This window comes from Myripristis murdjan, chromosome 13 (assembly GCF_902150065.1).
Source record: "Myripristis murdjan chromosome 13, fMyrMur1.1, whole genome shotgun sequence".
Taxonomy (NCBI): domain Eukaryota; kingdom Metazoa; phylum Chordata; class Actinopteri; order Holocentriformes; family Holocentridae; genus Myripristis; species Myripristis murdjan.
The window spans coordinates 23086480-23102989 of NC_043992.1; the positions used below are offsets into that span (position 1 = coordinate 23086480).

The window sequence follows — 16510 nt, forward strand, 5'->3', positions numbered from 1 at the left end:
ATGTTTGTGTGTGTGTCTGTGTGTGTGTGTGCGTGTGTATGTGGGTGTGAACACAGCCACAGATAAATGTTTGCATTTTACATTTTACATTTCTGTCAATGTCACATTTTCAGGCCTTGTAACATTAAGTATAAACATGCTGTTAGGAGGTAGGATTCACTCAAAAGGGATTTAATTCTAGACACAGGTTCAAGTCCTGTCCCTAGTGACGCTTCTGTCTTTTTGCTAATGTTTTCTGATATCATGGTTAATGTTAGCAACATTAACCATGATCTTTTTCTGACCTTAACCACGACCACAAACGTTTTCCTAACCTTAACCAAGGAGTTTTGGTGGCCAACGAAGCAAGACTAAATGTTGATTTGCAACGTATTTTGGGTTCAGGAACACTGACATTTCAACACATTCATTGGTTTGCAGAAATGTAAAATGGCGACATTTTATTCTGGCGATCGGGCTGGTGTACAAGTACCTTCAGTATCACCGTGTATACATCCACTAAGCTTCTCTTGCGCTCAGGCGAGGCTTTGTCCCTCTGACTCAATATGACCTTCAAATGTTTCTCTCTCTCTCTCTCTTCTGCCTCCTTCTCTCTCTATCTCATGTTTTCTTTATCTGTGAATAATTCCATGCATTGGTATTCGTCATTATCTGGCATTTTATGCTGGAAGCCTGATATCTACTTTTATCTACTCTCTTGCTGCTTCTCCCTTCCTCTCACCTACATAATTTTGTCTCTTCTTTTCTCTCCATCTTGCTCTTCTTTTTTTTATTCTTCTCTACAGGGAGGCCTATTATATGGGGGGGTTGGTTGGAACTGTATTAAGATTGATGAAATGATAGACTGATATACAGCTCATGGTACAGAGAGAGATGGGAGGGGGAGTTCACATTGTGTATGCCTTTGACTCTGTGTGTGTGTGTGTGTGTGTGTGTGTGTGTGTGTGTGTGTGTACGCCTATGCGTGATCTCCACCACTTACATAATTGATGACTTTGAGCTGGAGAGAGGCTGCATCAAGGTCATAGAGCTCACCTGAAAGAGATAGGGAGAGGAAGAATGACAGGTGAGGGAGGAAAAAAACAAGAAGGAAGGGAAGGGCAGATCGGCATAACGAGCGGGCGAGGGAATGCAGAACATGTACGAAAGTGGACGGAGAGCAATCTGGGGAGGGATGAAACGAGACAGAGAGGTTGAGGAAGGGTGAACGAGAACCAGAGAACAGAGGGACTAATAATGAAGACAAGACAAGGGATGGAGGGCTGAGCGGACTACAGATGAAGACGGGGAGCAAAAGAATGAGACAGAGAGGAAGGAAGATGGAAAAGTGGAGGGGGGGGGGGGATTAAGGCAGGGAACAACTGAGAGGACTTGAGGCGATTCATATTTACTGACAATTACCTTGGGGTAAACGGTGTTGGTGTTTGTCTGCGTGTGTATGTATTCGAGCACAGAGGCAACATTAGCCAGTCGCCTCCTTTATTCATTGGTCTGTTTTCACACGGCAACTGTTGCACATTCCGGCTGCCATTGAAAGAGCCCATCTAAATTCATAGGGCTTTTTATCCAGATGGACTTTATTAACATAACTCGCCTCACCTCGCCAGGAGGTGTGTGTGTGTGTGTGTGTTTGTGTGTGTGTGTGAGAGAGAAAGGGACGAGGTGTATTCAGTGCACCAGTATGTACGTGTGTATGGTACCAACCAAAAAAAAATTTCATTCAGCTGAATCACTTTTATGTTGACGACACATCATTAGAGCATGTGCTCCAAATAATTTGGATGCAAAATAAATAATTCAGTTATCAGTCTTTGTGTGAGTGTGTGTGTGTGTGTGTGTGTGTGTGCATATTCGTACCACAGAGCTGTAGGATGTTGCGGTCCAACTCGCAGTAGTCCTGGTCTGAGACGTTGAGGTTAAGCAGTGCATTGTGGGATTGTAGGGGGGAGGGGCTAAGGGGAGGCCTCTGGTAGGATGCTTGAACAGCCTGGACACGCACACATGCCACTGAGGCCTGGGACACCATGCACACACGCACACACACACACACACACACACACACACACACACATACACACAGCAAATGAAGTGGGAGATTAAGAGAGAACATTTGTAATTCTGTTACTGATCACAAATTTGTCCAGTGAACCAAAAAGTTGAAGACAATGAAAACGTCACCAGCAGCTTTGTACAAGTTGTTAGTGAGCATGTGCGTGTGTGTGTGTGCGTGCATGTGTGTGAGAGTGAGAGAGCTTACATGTTTCTCCAGCACGTTGAGATGCAGTTCATCCTGATCAGACAGTGGTTTACAGCCCACCTGCAAAACACACACACACACACACACACACACACACACACACACACACACACACAGTGAAAAACAATTACAACCAAGTATTGTTCAAGCCAACTAGGTCAGATGCAGTGATTTTGATTTTTTGCACGTTAAATAAAATCACATGAATGCATGATAAAACTGCAACCACCTACCCACATAACTAGAGGCACTGAAGTAATTAGGGATTAATTCAATACTGTATACTTATTTTTGAATTTACTGAAACCCCACATATTTGAGGGCTGTGTGCCCTGTCTAGTCCCATGGATAGTTATAGAGAAGCAAAGGGAATGCACAGCACACTGCAAAAAATCTTAACAAGTCATTTATAATCTCACTATATCTTGCATTATCATTCACTTATTTTAAGAAAAACATGATTTAAAGACTGAATATGAGACAAAGTAACTTGTTAGGAGATTCATTTTGCAGTGAGGCAGATACATATGTATATGCAGAGTACCTCCATCCATCCAAACCACCTCTTAGAACCACCAGTGAATTGCTGAATGAAATTTAAACCCTCATTTTAGATTTTTAGTAGTGTGCTATGAAGTTAACAAACTGTAAAGTCCTAAGAGCTGGTCGTTCTGTGCTGCTAATAGGTGTAGAGAGAGACTTGCAGAAATATACAGTGACATATCAGGATTGGCTGCTTGTATGTAGGATGAGTAAGAGAAGGGCAGAATTGATGTGGACCCAAAAAACACAAAAGGACTTTTCTGTTTTCAAATCATTATCTGTGAATGGTCTTTGAGCTGGGCTGCTTAACTGGTGGTTGTGTAATGTCTTATAATGTTGCCATGGACATGCTGTAATCATTGGTTCAGTGCCTGAGACTCAGAGAGCTGGAGGGATGTTTGCCAAAGATTTTACTAGACGTTGTAGCGTCTTGTGCTGACCCTCATGGTCTGTCATGCCATGACACTAGCTGTGTTTCCATCCAACACTCAAATTAAAAGCAAGCAAATAATTAAAGCATTATTGCAGTATTTTTCCACTTTTTTGGGGTTCAAATGACTGATAGGGACAAAAACTTTTGGGATTAGCCCAGTGTAGAGCTTCGCTTCAGCCGGCAGCCGTGAAACGGGCTGCAAAGTAATCAAACAGGACATGTACGCACATCAAATTACGTCCACTAAGAGAGCTAGGTGTGACAGAGATGGACATGTTTACCACCTTAACAGTAGTCTAGCTCAAGGAGCAGTCTTGCTCTGAAATCTCACAAGAGGTGAGATGTTTCAGGAAGACAACAGTAGAAGTGTGCTGGGATCACAACAACACCAAAGCACTTTTACCTAGAGCAAAATGTTGTTCCACCGGTGGAGAGACCCGCTGCCGACACAGTGGAGGTAATGTTATTAGACATAAAGAAGAATGTCTCTCTGCAGGGATGCTTCCCATAATGCTGGCAGACACTTATAATAACAATCTGAGCCTGTCAGTGGCACAAACAAGCACTTTCAGTGGGTGTAATTTGACATAGAAACTTGCCTCATTTGATTACATCGCAGCCCGGCTGCTGGCTCAAGTGTTGTTGCTCAATATTGGACCAATTTCAAAATTTTTTGGCTCTATCAGTCATTTGGACCAAGTTGAAACATACCAGAATTATCCTTTAAATTATCCTTTAAAGGCCTTGTATATGTGTGTGTGTGTGTGTGTGTGTGTGTGTGTGTGTATATATATATATATATATATACATGTTTAAACAAATAAAACATAACCATTAGCCTTATGTCATAATATGTGGTACCCATGAGAAAGATCGACAGAATCAATCAAGAGAAGATTAACATTGGGAAAGTTTGCACTGCCAACCGGCGCCACTGCGTGACACTGCTGTCTTATCTGCCATGTATCATTACCTCAGGTTTTTCAATTTGCTCCTTAAAACCGTCCAAGGCTTCTCATAAACCTTTGCTTAACATCTCTATTTCCAAATCTTTATAAATAGTTGCATTGTGCTGCTGTTTCTGGTCTGATAACGCTGTTGTCCACCTGTACCCACCGCCATCTGCCATGCCAGAAGTCAAGGAACAAATGTGATTTAACCCAACACACATTTCCTATTTTTATTTGGCAAATGCGCTTGCATAGTAATTTATCTCATTTCTTGTTACAGAATAAAAAGTTTACCCACCTCAAGCATGTGTATAAACTTTTTGCCAAATTTCAGGGATGTTTTATTTGACATTTGACATTTCCATACAGCAATTTTTATTCAATCCAGAAAAATGTGCATAGAGAGGGGTCGATGGAAACATGACTATGGTCTGTGTGGCACTGCCATAATGTTTCAGGAAGAGCGCTTTCTACCTGTTCTAGCTCTATATGTGGATTTGCAGTGATCAAGGTGTTGTGTGCATGTGCCTTTGTGTGTGTGTGCGTGTGTGTGTGTGCGTGTGTGTGTGTCTGTGTGTGTCTGTGTGAGACCTTTGATCCTGAGGCAACAACCTGTAGGAGGAGCTGTGGCTCATGGGTAATACATTTTATATAATGATTCCCTCTGGTAGAGAGACGGAGAGAGTGGGGGACTTGGCAGATACAAGGATGTGGACCTGCTGCTCTCCATACAAATATCTGTCTCTCAGGGGAGGAAAAGAAGAAGGAAGATGAAAAGATAGCGGGATGAGGGGTGGGCAACTCACCAGTAAGACAGAGATGGCCTTGTCCTGTTCTTGGTCCAAGATAGGAATGACAAGAGCTGAGAGAAAGAAAGAAAGAAAGAAAGAAAGAAAGAAAGAAAGAATGTCCATTGATTCTGAAGGACTTGATGCATTCACACAAAATAGACTCTCATATTTATTCTCTTTTCTTGCCCTCTCTCTCTGTCTGATTTGTTCCTGCTTCACAGCCTAATAGGAATATGCAGAGGAAATGAACTAAGAAAAAAAAAAACCTCCTTTCATAACATGATGTTTTTTGCCTTTTCTTTCATCTCTCTGCTCCCTGTCATTTGCTCTTCTGTCAGAACGAGAGCAGACAGCAGCAAATCAATATAATCACATTTTTTTCATAATCTTGCGCATTATTGCATGTGAGGAGAGCACATGAAAAACGATGACTTCACATCACACGTGGGTGACAGACATCGAACAAATTTCCACAAAGACATTATTGAACGCTCAGCGTTTATCAAATGACTCGGAGTTCAGAGTGTGGGGTGGGACCGAATCCTGCCTGCGCTTTCTCTCTCGCGTGTCCCTCAATACTTCGTCTAAACTAGACACAAAGTGTTGAACACATGTTCTAATCATCCCAGCTCTCACTTTGTTCTTCATCGCGGGCCCTTCATTGCTTTATTTGTCTCCTGTTCAACTTTGTTGCCCACGCGGTTCCATACCTCTCCCTCTGCAATCATCATCTCTTGTTCACTACTTTTCTCGCTCCGTTCGTTTGTTTTTTCTTTCCTCCCACACTCTCACATCTCTCTGCACTTCTGCATACAGAGGCACACACACACACACACACACACACACACACATTCACCAACATCATCTATATATACTCTCTCTCACACACACACACGCGCGCGCGCACCTCGTCTGTGTGCTGGTAGGGGTGTGGCGAGGCAGATTCTGTAGTTTTCTGGCAGCTCGGAGGAAGGAAGGCCGGCACACTGACAACGCTTCAACTGGTCCACAATATCCCTGATAGATAGATAGATAGATAAATAGATAGATAGATAGATAGATAGACAGACAGATAGATAGATAGATAGATAGACAGATAGATAGATAGATAGACAAGCAGATTACAATGCGGGTTTTCAGAGAACCAATGACTTGCATTAGTCAGAGAGAACGAGAGACAGACAGACAAATAATCTGGCAGACACTGGAGAGACACAGAGGAAAGAGGGGATTTGGAAGACAATCGGAGTGAATGGAAAAACAATTGCCGGCATTACTAAAACAGACACGTTGTGTTCATTGACACCAACCCAAACAAGAAATGTCTCTGAATAGACCTATTATTCATTGTGAAATTGTGTGAACCCAATACAGCCCTGCACATGTGTGTGTGTGTGTGTGTGTGTGTTGTGCTGGCCAGGTGTGGAGCCAGGTGTGAAGGTGGCAATGTTCCATGTGTGTGTGTGTGTGTGTGTGTGTGTGTGTGTGTGTGTATGTGTGTGTGTGTGTGTGTGCGTGTGTGTGTGTGTGTATCTGTCTATTATTTGGCCCTGAGAGGGCAGCTTTCTCATGCTAAAATATGAGACAAGCATCTGTTCTATCTGGACTGACTACTGGCTAAAGAGGCACACACACACACACACACACACACACACACACACATGAACACATGAACACACATGAACACAAACACACCTGTACACATACATGTAGGTTTGAAAAACATACATTATGTATGTACGCTCATAAACATATGGGTAAGTGCAAACACACACCCACACACACACACACACACACACACACACACACACACACACACACACACGCAGAGTGAAGTATACGCACTCATGCGGGATTTACACATGTAAGCACAATCATGCATGCAAACACACACATAGAGCAACATTTTAACACACACACACACACACAGTCACACTCTTGCCCTCACACAGGTGGATCTGTGCGCTGGATCAAATCGTCCACTTCACACAGCAATCAGCTTAAACCTGGCAGCAAATACCCCCCAACTCCCGACCCCTGACCCCAAAACACACACACACATACACACACACACACACACAAACAGACACACACACACACACAGACACACACACACACAGACACAGGCACAGGCACACACACACACACACACACACACACAAACAGGCCCACACACACACACACACACACACACACAGACAGACACACACACACACACACACACGCACACACACACACACACACACACACACACACACACACACACACACACACACACACAGAGGGGCAGGTGCAGAGGTCATCCCGTTACACTCTGACAGAGTCTGACAGACCCTCACACCCCTGCGGTGATTTCTCTGTGTGGTGCATCGATTCAAAAGGAGAAACGTCCGTTTGTTTCAGCTCGCTGAGGAATATTCCACCGCCTAAATGGAAACACTACAACATGTTTTTCGAGGTGCAAACTGATGTCTAGGTGTTATTTCAGACAGAAGACAATAGCACAAGGTGTTACTTCCACATATAATGCATATGTTGAACTGACAACATTTTAGGTGCTAAATCAACAATTCTGTTTTTATCTTCATCTCTTTAAAAAAGTAGGCGAACGTCTTTACCTGTTTCAGTCTCTACCAAATGAAATTTACTTAATCACAACTGATCCCTCCTCCTCCTTCCTCTTTACTGCTGCTCGCTCCAGCTGGTGCTTTGTAGTTTTTAAACTAGTGGGTTAAACAGAAAGAGAGTGAAACTCGGGGTACTACTATCACGCTTACATTGTAAGTGTGAGGATTGTATATTGAAAGGAGCTGGTAGTTAAATCTCATACAAAGAATCTTCTCTCACTGTTTGAGATGAATCTATTTTGTACTTGATCCCTGACAAAAATAAACTGAGACTGAAACCCAGGTTTACTCCTAAATAAAAAGACTGGTCACTAAATTTAGATGTGAAAACTGTAATGTCATGTAGCTGAAATTCAGAATGGCTGGTGACTTTGAAATCCAGCAGCCATACTGCCTTGTGATACAAAATGTTTATTTCAAACCCTGGCCATTACAGTGATGGCTGCTGTTGTCAAATGACAGTCAAAATAAGATAGTAAATGTGCAAACACAAATGCACTAAACACTGCAGTAAATTGGAACAGCCTACCAAATCTGTACACTGAGAATCTTGCCCTCACGTCTTTACTGAGCTGAATGCAATCAAAGTGTTTTCTGTTTTGAGCGAGGTTTTGCAAATGATGGAAAAACTGAAGGGGCATATGGTCAGCAGTACGTGAAGGTCCTTCTCTCCTGTGTTATTAAGGCTGCCTTTGTTGTGTGTGTGTTTAGTTTTAGAAATGATAGTGCACACTTCTTAAGAGCTACAAAACCGCAGCATTAAAAAGAGCCAACAACCTGCATTTATGAATCTGAATTTGCCTGCATTTGTAATTTGTTTGCATAAATAAAGCATAGGTAACCTTCAATAATGCTTCAACTGTTATTGGAATCAGAGCTAACAGCTGTGCAAAGAATATTCTCGATTTAAATCTCAAAAACTCATTTCTGTATTTTGTAAACCTCGGGTTGTGTGTCTTCCTTTCATAGTGGTTTCAACAGCAGGAGTTTGCTTGTTTGGCTTGCACACACACCCTTTAACACCTGAATAATTATGGTGCAGAAGTTGTGCTTTGACAAAATTTGGATTCCTCTGCAGTGCTTTGTATTTCACAGTGTGTAGGTGTGTGTATGTGTGTGTGTGTGTGTGTGTGTGTGTATACAGTATGTGTGTGTTTCAAGGTCCTGTTAATAGGGTTGTATTAGAAGGTGGGCTGGAGTGAGGCTCTAACAAAGTGGCCTTCTATCTCTAATACAGGTTCAGTGAGTGTACATGGAGTTTTTTGTGCTTTATGTGTATGTGCATGTATGTGTGTGTGTGTGTGTGTGTGCAGGTGTGTGTATGTGTATGCCAAGGTCCTGATAACAGGCTTATATAAGCAGGTGAATTGGAGGGAGACCAGCACAAAGTGGCCTGCAGCTCTTGTAATATCCCTGCTACCTTTAGCCTTCACACTGGGCTTACAAATCTTTGTGTGTGCGTACGTGCGTGCGTGCGTGTAAGTGTGTCTGTGTGCACACACTTATTCATGGATATTTCTACATGTCTATGTACGTGTGTAAGTGTGCAGATGCTTGTCTTTGCATTCCCGTATGTGTACAAGTCTTTGTGTGTTTGTCTGCATCTGTGTATTTGTGTGTGTGTGTGTGTGTGTGTGTGTGTGTGTGTGTGTTTGTGGCAGTGAGCTACTGGAAAAGGGTTCTTGTCTGGCACACAGACAGTTTCATCAATAATGTAGTGTTGGTTTTTGCCGGAGCCGGGGCAGCAGCAGTAGCAGGGGGGCTGCTGAACTTCAGAGAGCACTTAAGAGAGGAGAGGTTCACTGTGTCACACTGAGCGACCCACCCGGGCCCTGTCACCCCGGCTATTAGCCCCACAACACTTCAACAGGGAGAGGGATGAGGTTTCTAGAGGGGAGGAGGGGTTAAATTAAAGTGAAACATAGTCGGCTCAGCGCTGCATGGCTCTGCAGGGAAGAGAGAAAGCTGCTACAGAGACAAAGGGAGAGAGAGTGATGGAGAGATGAAGGAAGACAGGTTGATAAAAGAGAGAAGGTGAGTGAGATGCTGAAATCACTAAAACACAAACTTCACTGCTATCTGACCATTAACTGTGTCTATACAATAGCACCGTCACCCTATTTGACCAAATTAAAAGACAAAAACCCTAAAGGACCAAACCAGTGATTTTGCATGTTTCATGTAATATCTACAAAATGTATATTGTGCTTCATGTTTCTGCTAATTATTTTCTGAAGCAAGCAGTCATATTTTAGAACTCTCATATCATTTTTCCTTTTGTTTCCATTCGTTCCACTACAGTATGAAAAAAGTGACTACAAACTTTCTTCACACCCGTTTTCCATCACCATAACAAAGTTATCTATTAGTTTTCCTTAGTTTTGCACTTTTGTGTTTTGATGATTTGAAACTGGGCAGCGTGAAACGGTCCCTCCGCCAGGGAAAATAGTCCCTCTGGGTATGTTTGCTTTACAGAGCCAATTATCAGTTCTGTGGTTTATAGTGCAATGACTTTGCTTGCCACAGAGGCAGAACAGTACAAAGTGGGTGTTTCAACTCAAAATTTAAATTTAAAAAATGGATTTTGATTCTGTTCTGATGCTGTGAAAACTTTAGTGCTCCCACATGATTTGCAATAGGGTTTATTGCAGTGTAAAATGTGGGTAATTTATAGTGAACAAACCAAACATTAAAAATCACAGGTATGGTCCTCAAGAACTTGCTGACAATGTATAGATTCATTTTAGCCCTTGAAACAAGAGGAAGTGGGCGAACCTTGAAGTGATGGATACACAGCTGCACTTCCTCACTGAGTGCAGCAAATACTAAGAGAACATTTCCTTCCCAAAATGAGCGCTATAGCTGCCCAGAAATCCTCTAATGCACAAAAAAGGGTAAACTTTCCTACATCTTGGGAGACCCAATCCAATCCTGCCCGTTCTGTGGGTTTGTCATTACTGTGTACTTGCTGCTGAGCTTTGTTCACACCCACAGAACTTCATTTTACATTCTAACAAAAACCCCAAGGTTTCCAAAGATGTGCCAAAGACATCTAGATATTTCCTATTTGATATGATGGTGCAACTAATAAAACAACGGCATCTTGTGTTTCAATGGTCCACTCATGCTGAATGTGTATGTAACATTGTTATGCAGTATGGAAAAATGTTTATTTCCATAATTTAAAGCAACTTAAAGGGAAATAAAAGGGAATACTAGAGTTTAAGGGGTTAATGACACAGCTCTTCTGGCAGCAAAACATGTTTCGGTATGTCACAGCCATATGTGTATATGTTCTATATGTGTATATTCTTAATTGCATAGGCTCTTTGCTACACTTCATTGTTAACACTTGACTGTTGAGACACAATGTCATAATTTGTAATATGACATATAATGTGACCTCAACATCCATGCCAATAAAGTTTACTTGAACTGGATTGAATTGAATTGAATTGAACTGAATTGAGGGTGAGGAGGAACAGAGGGAGATTTAGTAGAGAAAGAGAAGTGGAAGGAAAGAAGGAAAGAAGTTAAAGGGAGGGAATGAAGCCGACAGCTGCAGAGGGACAATTTGATGAGAGAGTAATGGAAAGCAGCAGAGAGTGAGGGGCAATAAAAAAAGAGAGTGAAGGCAACAGAATGAAGGTCTATGGGCACTCCTTCATGATGAGATCAATCTCTGTTTTTCTCTCACTGCCGTTTTCTCTGTGACATGGAGTTGAGTTGTTCAAAAAGAACGACTCTTTTGGCTGAATGAACTAAACTGAATCGCTTCCTGAAATGATCCGTTAACTTCTCAGTTCAGTTGAACTCTCACGTCCTTTCCTCCCCTCTCTAACAAGCGTTTTATTTTTTTTTTTAAAAATCGACAAGACCTATGTGAAAGGCTGCTCCATATGAACAATATTAGTGTAACAAAGAGATTTGGGGAAAAAAACATGGCTAGATTATCAACTATAGTAAAAGTTTCACTAGTCTTGCTATGGCAGACACTGGGAGAGTGAATCAAGTCATTCATTTGAAGGAGGAATGGGCTGGGCTGTGTTCAAGACATGAAATACATAGCTGATTCAGGTTGGTAACATTTGGCTGCACTGATTCAAGACCGCTGCTGACGGACTGCAATCCAGATATATACCATTATCTCGACTGATAATATGTGCATAGGCAAACATTTAACAATTTCAAATAAATTTTAAATGTGCTAGGTTAAGTTTGACAATCCTGAATGTTTTAAAATCTCATCTCTTGTAGTTTGTGGTGAAACCTGCAGAATGAAGAAACAGGGGGCTGAGCCTGAGACGTGTCTCAGATGCCTTCACTGCGAGGGAGCCGTGCAGGTTCAGCAACTGGTTCACTGAATGTACACAGTGAATCTGAGCCAGGAGTGACAGACAGACGCTGAGTCGCTCAGGCCTCCTTCTCTTTCTCCCTCCCTCCCTACCTCTTGAAGTAAGAGGTAGTATCAAATATTTTATTTAATAATAAGCTGAATATGCTGTACATAATAGGGTAGGACTTTGTTATAGCAGCTTTCAGTTTGTAAATGGCATCCAACTAAATGCCTCTCAGCTCACGGGCTTATCCATCACAAATGACCATTCTCAGTTCACAGGTTAGCGAGCTGAAATGAACGTTAGGCAGCTATTTAGGAAGTTATTCAGTACACTGAAGAAACTGCTTTGCCCATCACTAGGCGACACTTGTTTGTCACACAGAGGAGAGACAGCCGCCTCTGCTTCCCCTCAGCAGTGATTTTCCGAGAGAAACATCTGTTGTCTGCTGCATACAGACAGAGACAAACGCTTACAGGCAGACACACATAATGTACCTGATCTTTCCCTCCTGTGGCAGTTCGTGTGGCGGGTCGTCAGACAGCAGCCTTGAGTCTCCCTCCAGAATGTAGACACACACACATTCCTGTAATGAAACACACATGCGCGTACATATTCATTTGTTAAATTAATTAGATTCTAATTAAATGAATGAGCAATGAGCCTCATCCACTTGGGTCTCTTCCTCGACTTGTGTCATGACTTGTCTCAAGACATTCAGCTCTGCCACGCTGAATATTAACAGGAGCTGCTTTTTCAAGTAAGGCATCAGGGTCATTTGTGAGTTAGACCGTGTTCAGTTGCTTGTGTAGGTGTGCTTGTGCATGTATGTTTAGCAAATTAATTAGATAACTTTAAAAAGTGTTACAAAATGTCTTCCAAAATTGTGTTTATTATTAGCAAACACCAGCATGGCTGGCTGAATCAGATTCCTAAATCTAAAATTCAAGTTTTGCTGGCAGACCAAATCACTATCACCAGGAAATGGCCTTGCATAATCTTTTTCACAGTTTTCTGGCAAACTTTCTCATCCTGTTTTGTGGAATGCCCTTCTCATAGCAGGAATTCATGTTGAAGCATTGAAATATGTGTCTGTGTGTGTCTGTATGTATGTGTGTGTGTGTGTGTGTGTGTGTGTGTACCGCGCTGGGTAGCAGCTCCTGTATGCTGTCTCGAAGGGCAACTCGCAGCGAGCGAGCATCGACAACCGCCGCCAGCCGCAGCAAAGCATCCTGGGGAAGGAGACAAACAGATGCCCTGATTTCTGTTTGGTTGTTTGTTTATGATCTAAATGTGGGTCTCTGAAAACCTGGGGCCTTTGCCTGTTGTTTATTTTCTGTGGATGTAAGGTTTATTTCCTACCAGTGTTTCCCCAGAAAGCTATTCTGGCAAGCTGGAAAGACCTCTGAAACAATGTTTAAACTGAGCTACGTTTAGGTGCAACAGTCTGAGTTTGTTGGAAAGATGAGATTCTTGAAATGAAGCAAATTCAGGCATCTTCAGGGATTGCTGGTGTTTTAGTTTTGCTCTTCAGTACACTTGGTGGGTTGCTTTATTTGTGAAAACTAAACAATCACAGTTATGAGGCTTGCTAGGCAGGAAGAAGCTGGTGGGGTCGGAGTTTGACAGACATTTGGTAAATTCACAGTTAACTCTTCACAAAAACTACATTTAGCATGCTCAAAGCTTTCTTTGAAGACTGGATAAAAGCAGTTAACTTGTAGGGCAGTGTTTGGTGATACACTCATTATCTCAAGCAGATTTAGCGTGTGATCAATCTGACCACACTGAACAAGGGCCTGTGCCTAGAATTTATTATTTTTTGATATCACAGTTGCAGCAGACAGAAAGGCCACTAACTCCTAAAGAGACATGGAAGCATGAATGGGAATCAGATTGGGATCTCATCTGAGCAGTCCTCTTGACAGTGAGAGGAACAATGTGACTGCAGGGAGAGAAATGTTTGCTTTCTTTTGCTGCTGTTTTTGGTCGACTCAAACAGGACTGCCTCTTGCTGCCCCATAAAAAGATAAAACTGAAAACGGACTGGAGCAGAACAATGGGACAACGGGAGAGCTGTTAAGAACAGGATAACATTCAAACAAGACAGACATTCCCATAGAGGTGCAAAGTGGATGAGGCCACAGGTTTCGGAAGTTACTAGTTACCGTTTTTCCCCATTTAGAGTTGTACTTTTAACTGTGACCTCAGTATTACTCAACACTGACTCACGGGAGTCTCCTGAATGAACAAAAATAGGGTTACGTTGTCTTCTACACGGTTTAACTTTGTTGCTGAGAAGTGTTTTTTAAGTTAGTTCAATACGTCACTGGCAAGCGGCAGAGGAAGCAGCAGTGGAGTAATTTCCATTATGGTCTGGAAGCAGCACACCCAGCCTTGCAAGTGTTTTGCAACAGAAGCGGGAGTGGTGTGTTGTCTCTTCAACACTTCAGCTTGAACTTGGAAAGCTACACTCGTCACTGTCACGTCAGCATAACCTCACAAAATAAAACAAAAACAAAAGATCAGACAGAATCTAAAACATATCAGCAAATTCTAAAGTGGCAGCTCAAGTTCAAGTTTACGAGCCATTTGTTACCTTGGAGCCAGATGGTGCAATATCCAATGCAGCGTATGCTGAGACTGGCTGTCCAAGTGCAGCAGCACGCTTTGCCACTGGCTGTATGTTTTCAAACTCGTCATGTGTGTCCATATCACAGTTCTCTGGATTTAGAGTGCCACTGCCATTGCCATCTATCTATCTGTCTATCTATCTATTGTCTGTGTATTTATTTGCATTATGTACATTACATTGTTATACTGTATCGTGTGTGTATGGCACTCTATTACCTTTGTTTATTTCCTGCCCAGGCACTGAAAGCTAGCTTGATGTCTAAATCTGGTGCAATAATGTTCCCTGACAAATTAATAAATAAAATGGACTGAGGAACACAAAGTACATTGCCAATCAATGTTTTGATAGCGTTTGAGTGTTTTAGGGTGGATTTTCCCTTTAAGCAATCATTTCAATTCAATTCAATTCAATTTATTTAGCAGACTCAGGTCCATAAATACACACATAGAACAGGACAGACTGTATGGAATAGGCGCAGAATATAAAAAAGAAAAACAGAAACTTATATGATATACAAACAGTTTGGCCAGTGCACTCTCATTTTAGAGTCGTAGCGGCAACAACTCACATTGGGATTTGAGAGAGCTACAATGATACTGTTCATAGATTTATCTAGACATTGCATATACTTAAGCATTAGGTTTCTTAAAAGTGCCTTAAATGTGCACACCCCTGTGTTAACAAACATTAGACTAGCACTCCCTCCCCTAGGGATCTTAAGGAGGATTCGCATTGCATCATTGTAGGCGACTTGTAACTTCTGCATACTGGATTTTTTTTTAATAAAATACCCACAGATGGGCAGTGTATAGTGGTGTACAGTAAGCTTTAAACAAGGATACTTTGACTTGAGTGGAACAACAGCTAAATTTATGAGCAATTGTGTTAGCCTGAGCATATAACTTACAACACTGTCTATATATGTCGTCATCATCGGTCATATCATCAGTAATGAAGTGACCAAGATATCTGATCTTTTTACAGACCTCAAGACTACTGTTGGATAGTTTCAACACAGGAAATTTTAGATATTTGTCCTGCTTAGTTCTACATATTAGAACAGCACTCTTGCTGGCATTATATTTGATATCATATTGTAAACCATATTCAGTACATATATTAAGAAGCTGCTGCAGCCCAGCACTACTTAGACTGAAGGTTACAAGATCATCTGCATACATAAGATGATTCACATGCATACCACCAATTATACAACCAGTGTTGCAGACATTCAGTCTCATGGATAACTCATTTACTCATAACTCATACAGACTGAATACGACAGGGGACAAGATTCCTCCCTGCCTGACCATTGGACACTCTAAAGGTGGCAGATATGCTATTTCCCCATTTGATGTGCATTTTCTGGTGGGCGTACCAATAAGCAAGAACCCTCATAATATACCTAGTCACTCCCATTGTTTCAGCTTAATAAACAGTTTTTATGGTTTACACGATCAAATGCTTTAGAGGCTTTAGATGCTTTAGAGATGTAATGTACACACTCACTCTATCGAGCAGGATTCTTTCCATGACCTTAGACAATATACTAGCTAATGCTATTGGCCTATAATTATCCACGCAACTAACCTTTCCAGCTTTGTCCTTAATGACTGGGACGAGCAAAATCAACTTGGACCCCAGGCGTTTAAAAGAACCAGGCGGCTATTCGCTGCAGGCCTTTATTTATTTTTACACAGACCTGCACCAGGCCATTATTGTGATGACAGTTACTGTCCAACATATTTTTTAGTACAAAAGTACTGTATTAATTGGTGAAATACGGTATAATGTTGTCTCCATAGTTCAGCAACATTGTGTTCCCCAGTGACGCCTTCAACAGTACAAGGGAGAACGGGTTTACTCTTGTTTAAGGCCCTTACCTCTTTCCAAAAGTCAGTGATATTGTTACACAACATTTTGTTGGCCATGGAATC

At 41.9% G+C, this 16510-nt stretch overlaps 1 protein-coding gene across 1 annotated transcript in view; it reads right to left on the minus strand.

The window, feature by feature from the left end:
- pde2a (phosphodiesterase 2A) overlaps positions 1–16510 on the minus strand; it is a 184134-nt gene that overhangs the window by 26380 nt on the left and 141244 nt on the right. Inside the window, exons 3-9 of the mRNA XM_030067144.1 lie at positions 13081–13170; positions 12436–12524; positions 5882–5991; positions 4990–5045; positions 2258–2317; positions 1858–2014; positions 983–1035 (exon numbers count right to left, since the gene is read on the minus strand). Of these exons, the coding sequence (XP_029923004.1) occupies positions 983–1035; positions 1858–2014; positions 2258–2317; positions 4990–5045; positions 5882–5991; positions 12436–12524; positions 13081–13170 (615 nt within the window). The remainder of the gene's footprint in view (positions 1–982; positions 1036–1857; positions 2015–2257; positions 2318–4989; positions 5046–5881; positions 5992–12435; positions 12525–13080; positions 13171–16510) is intronic.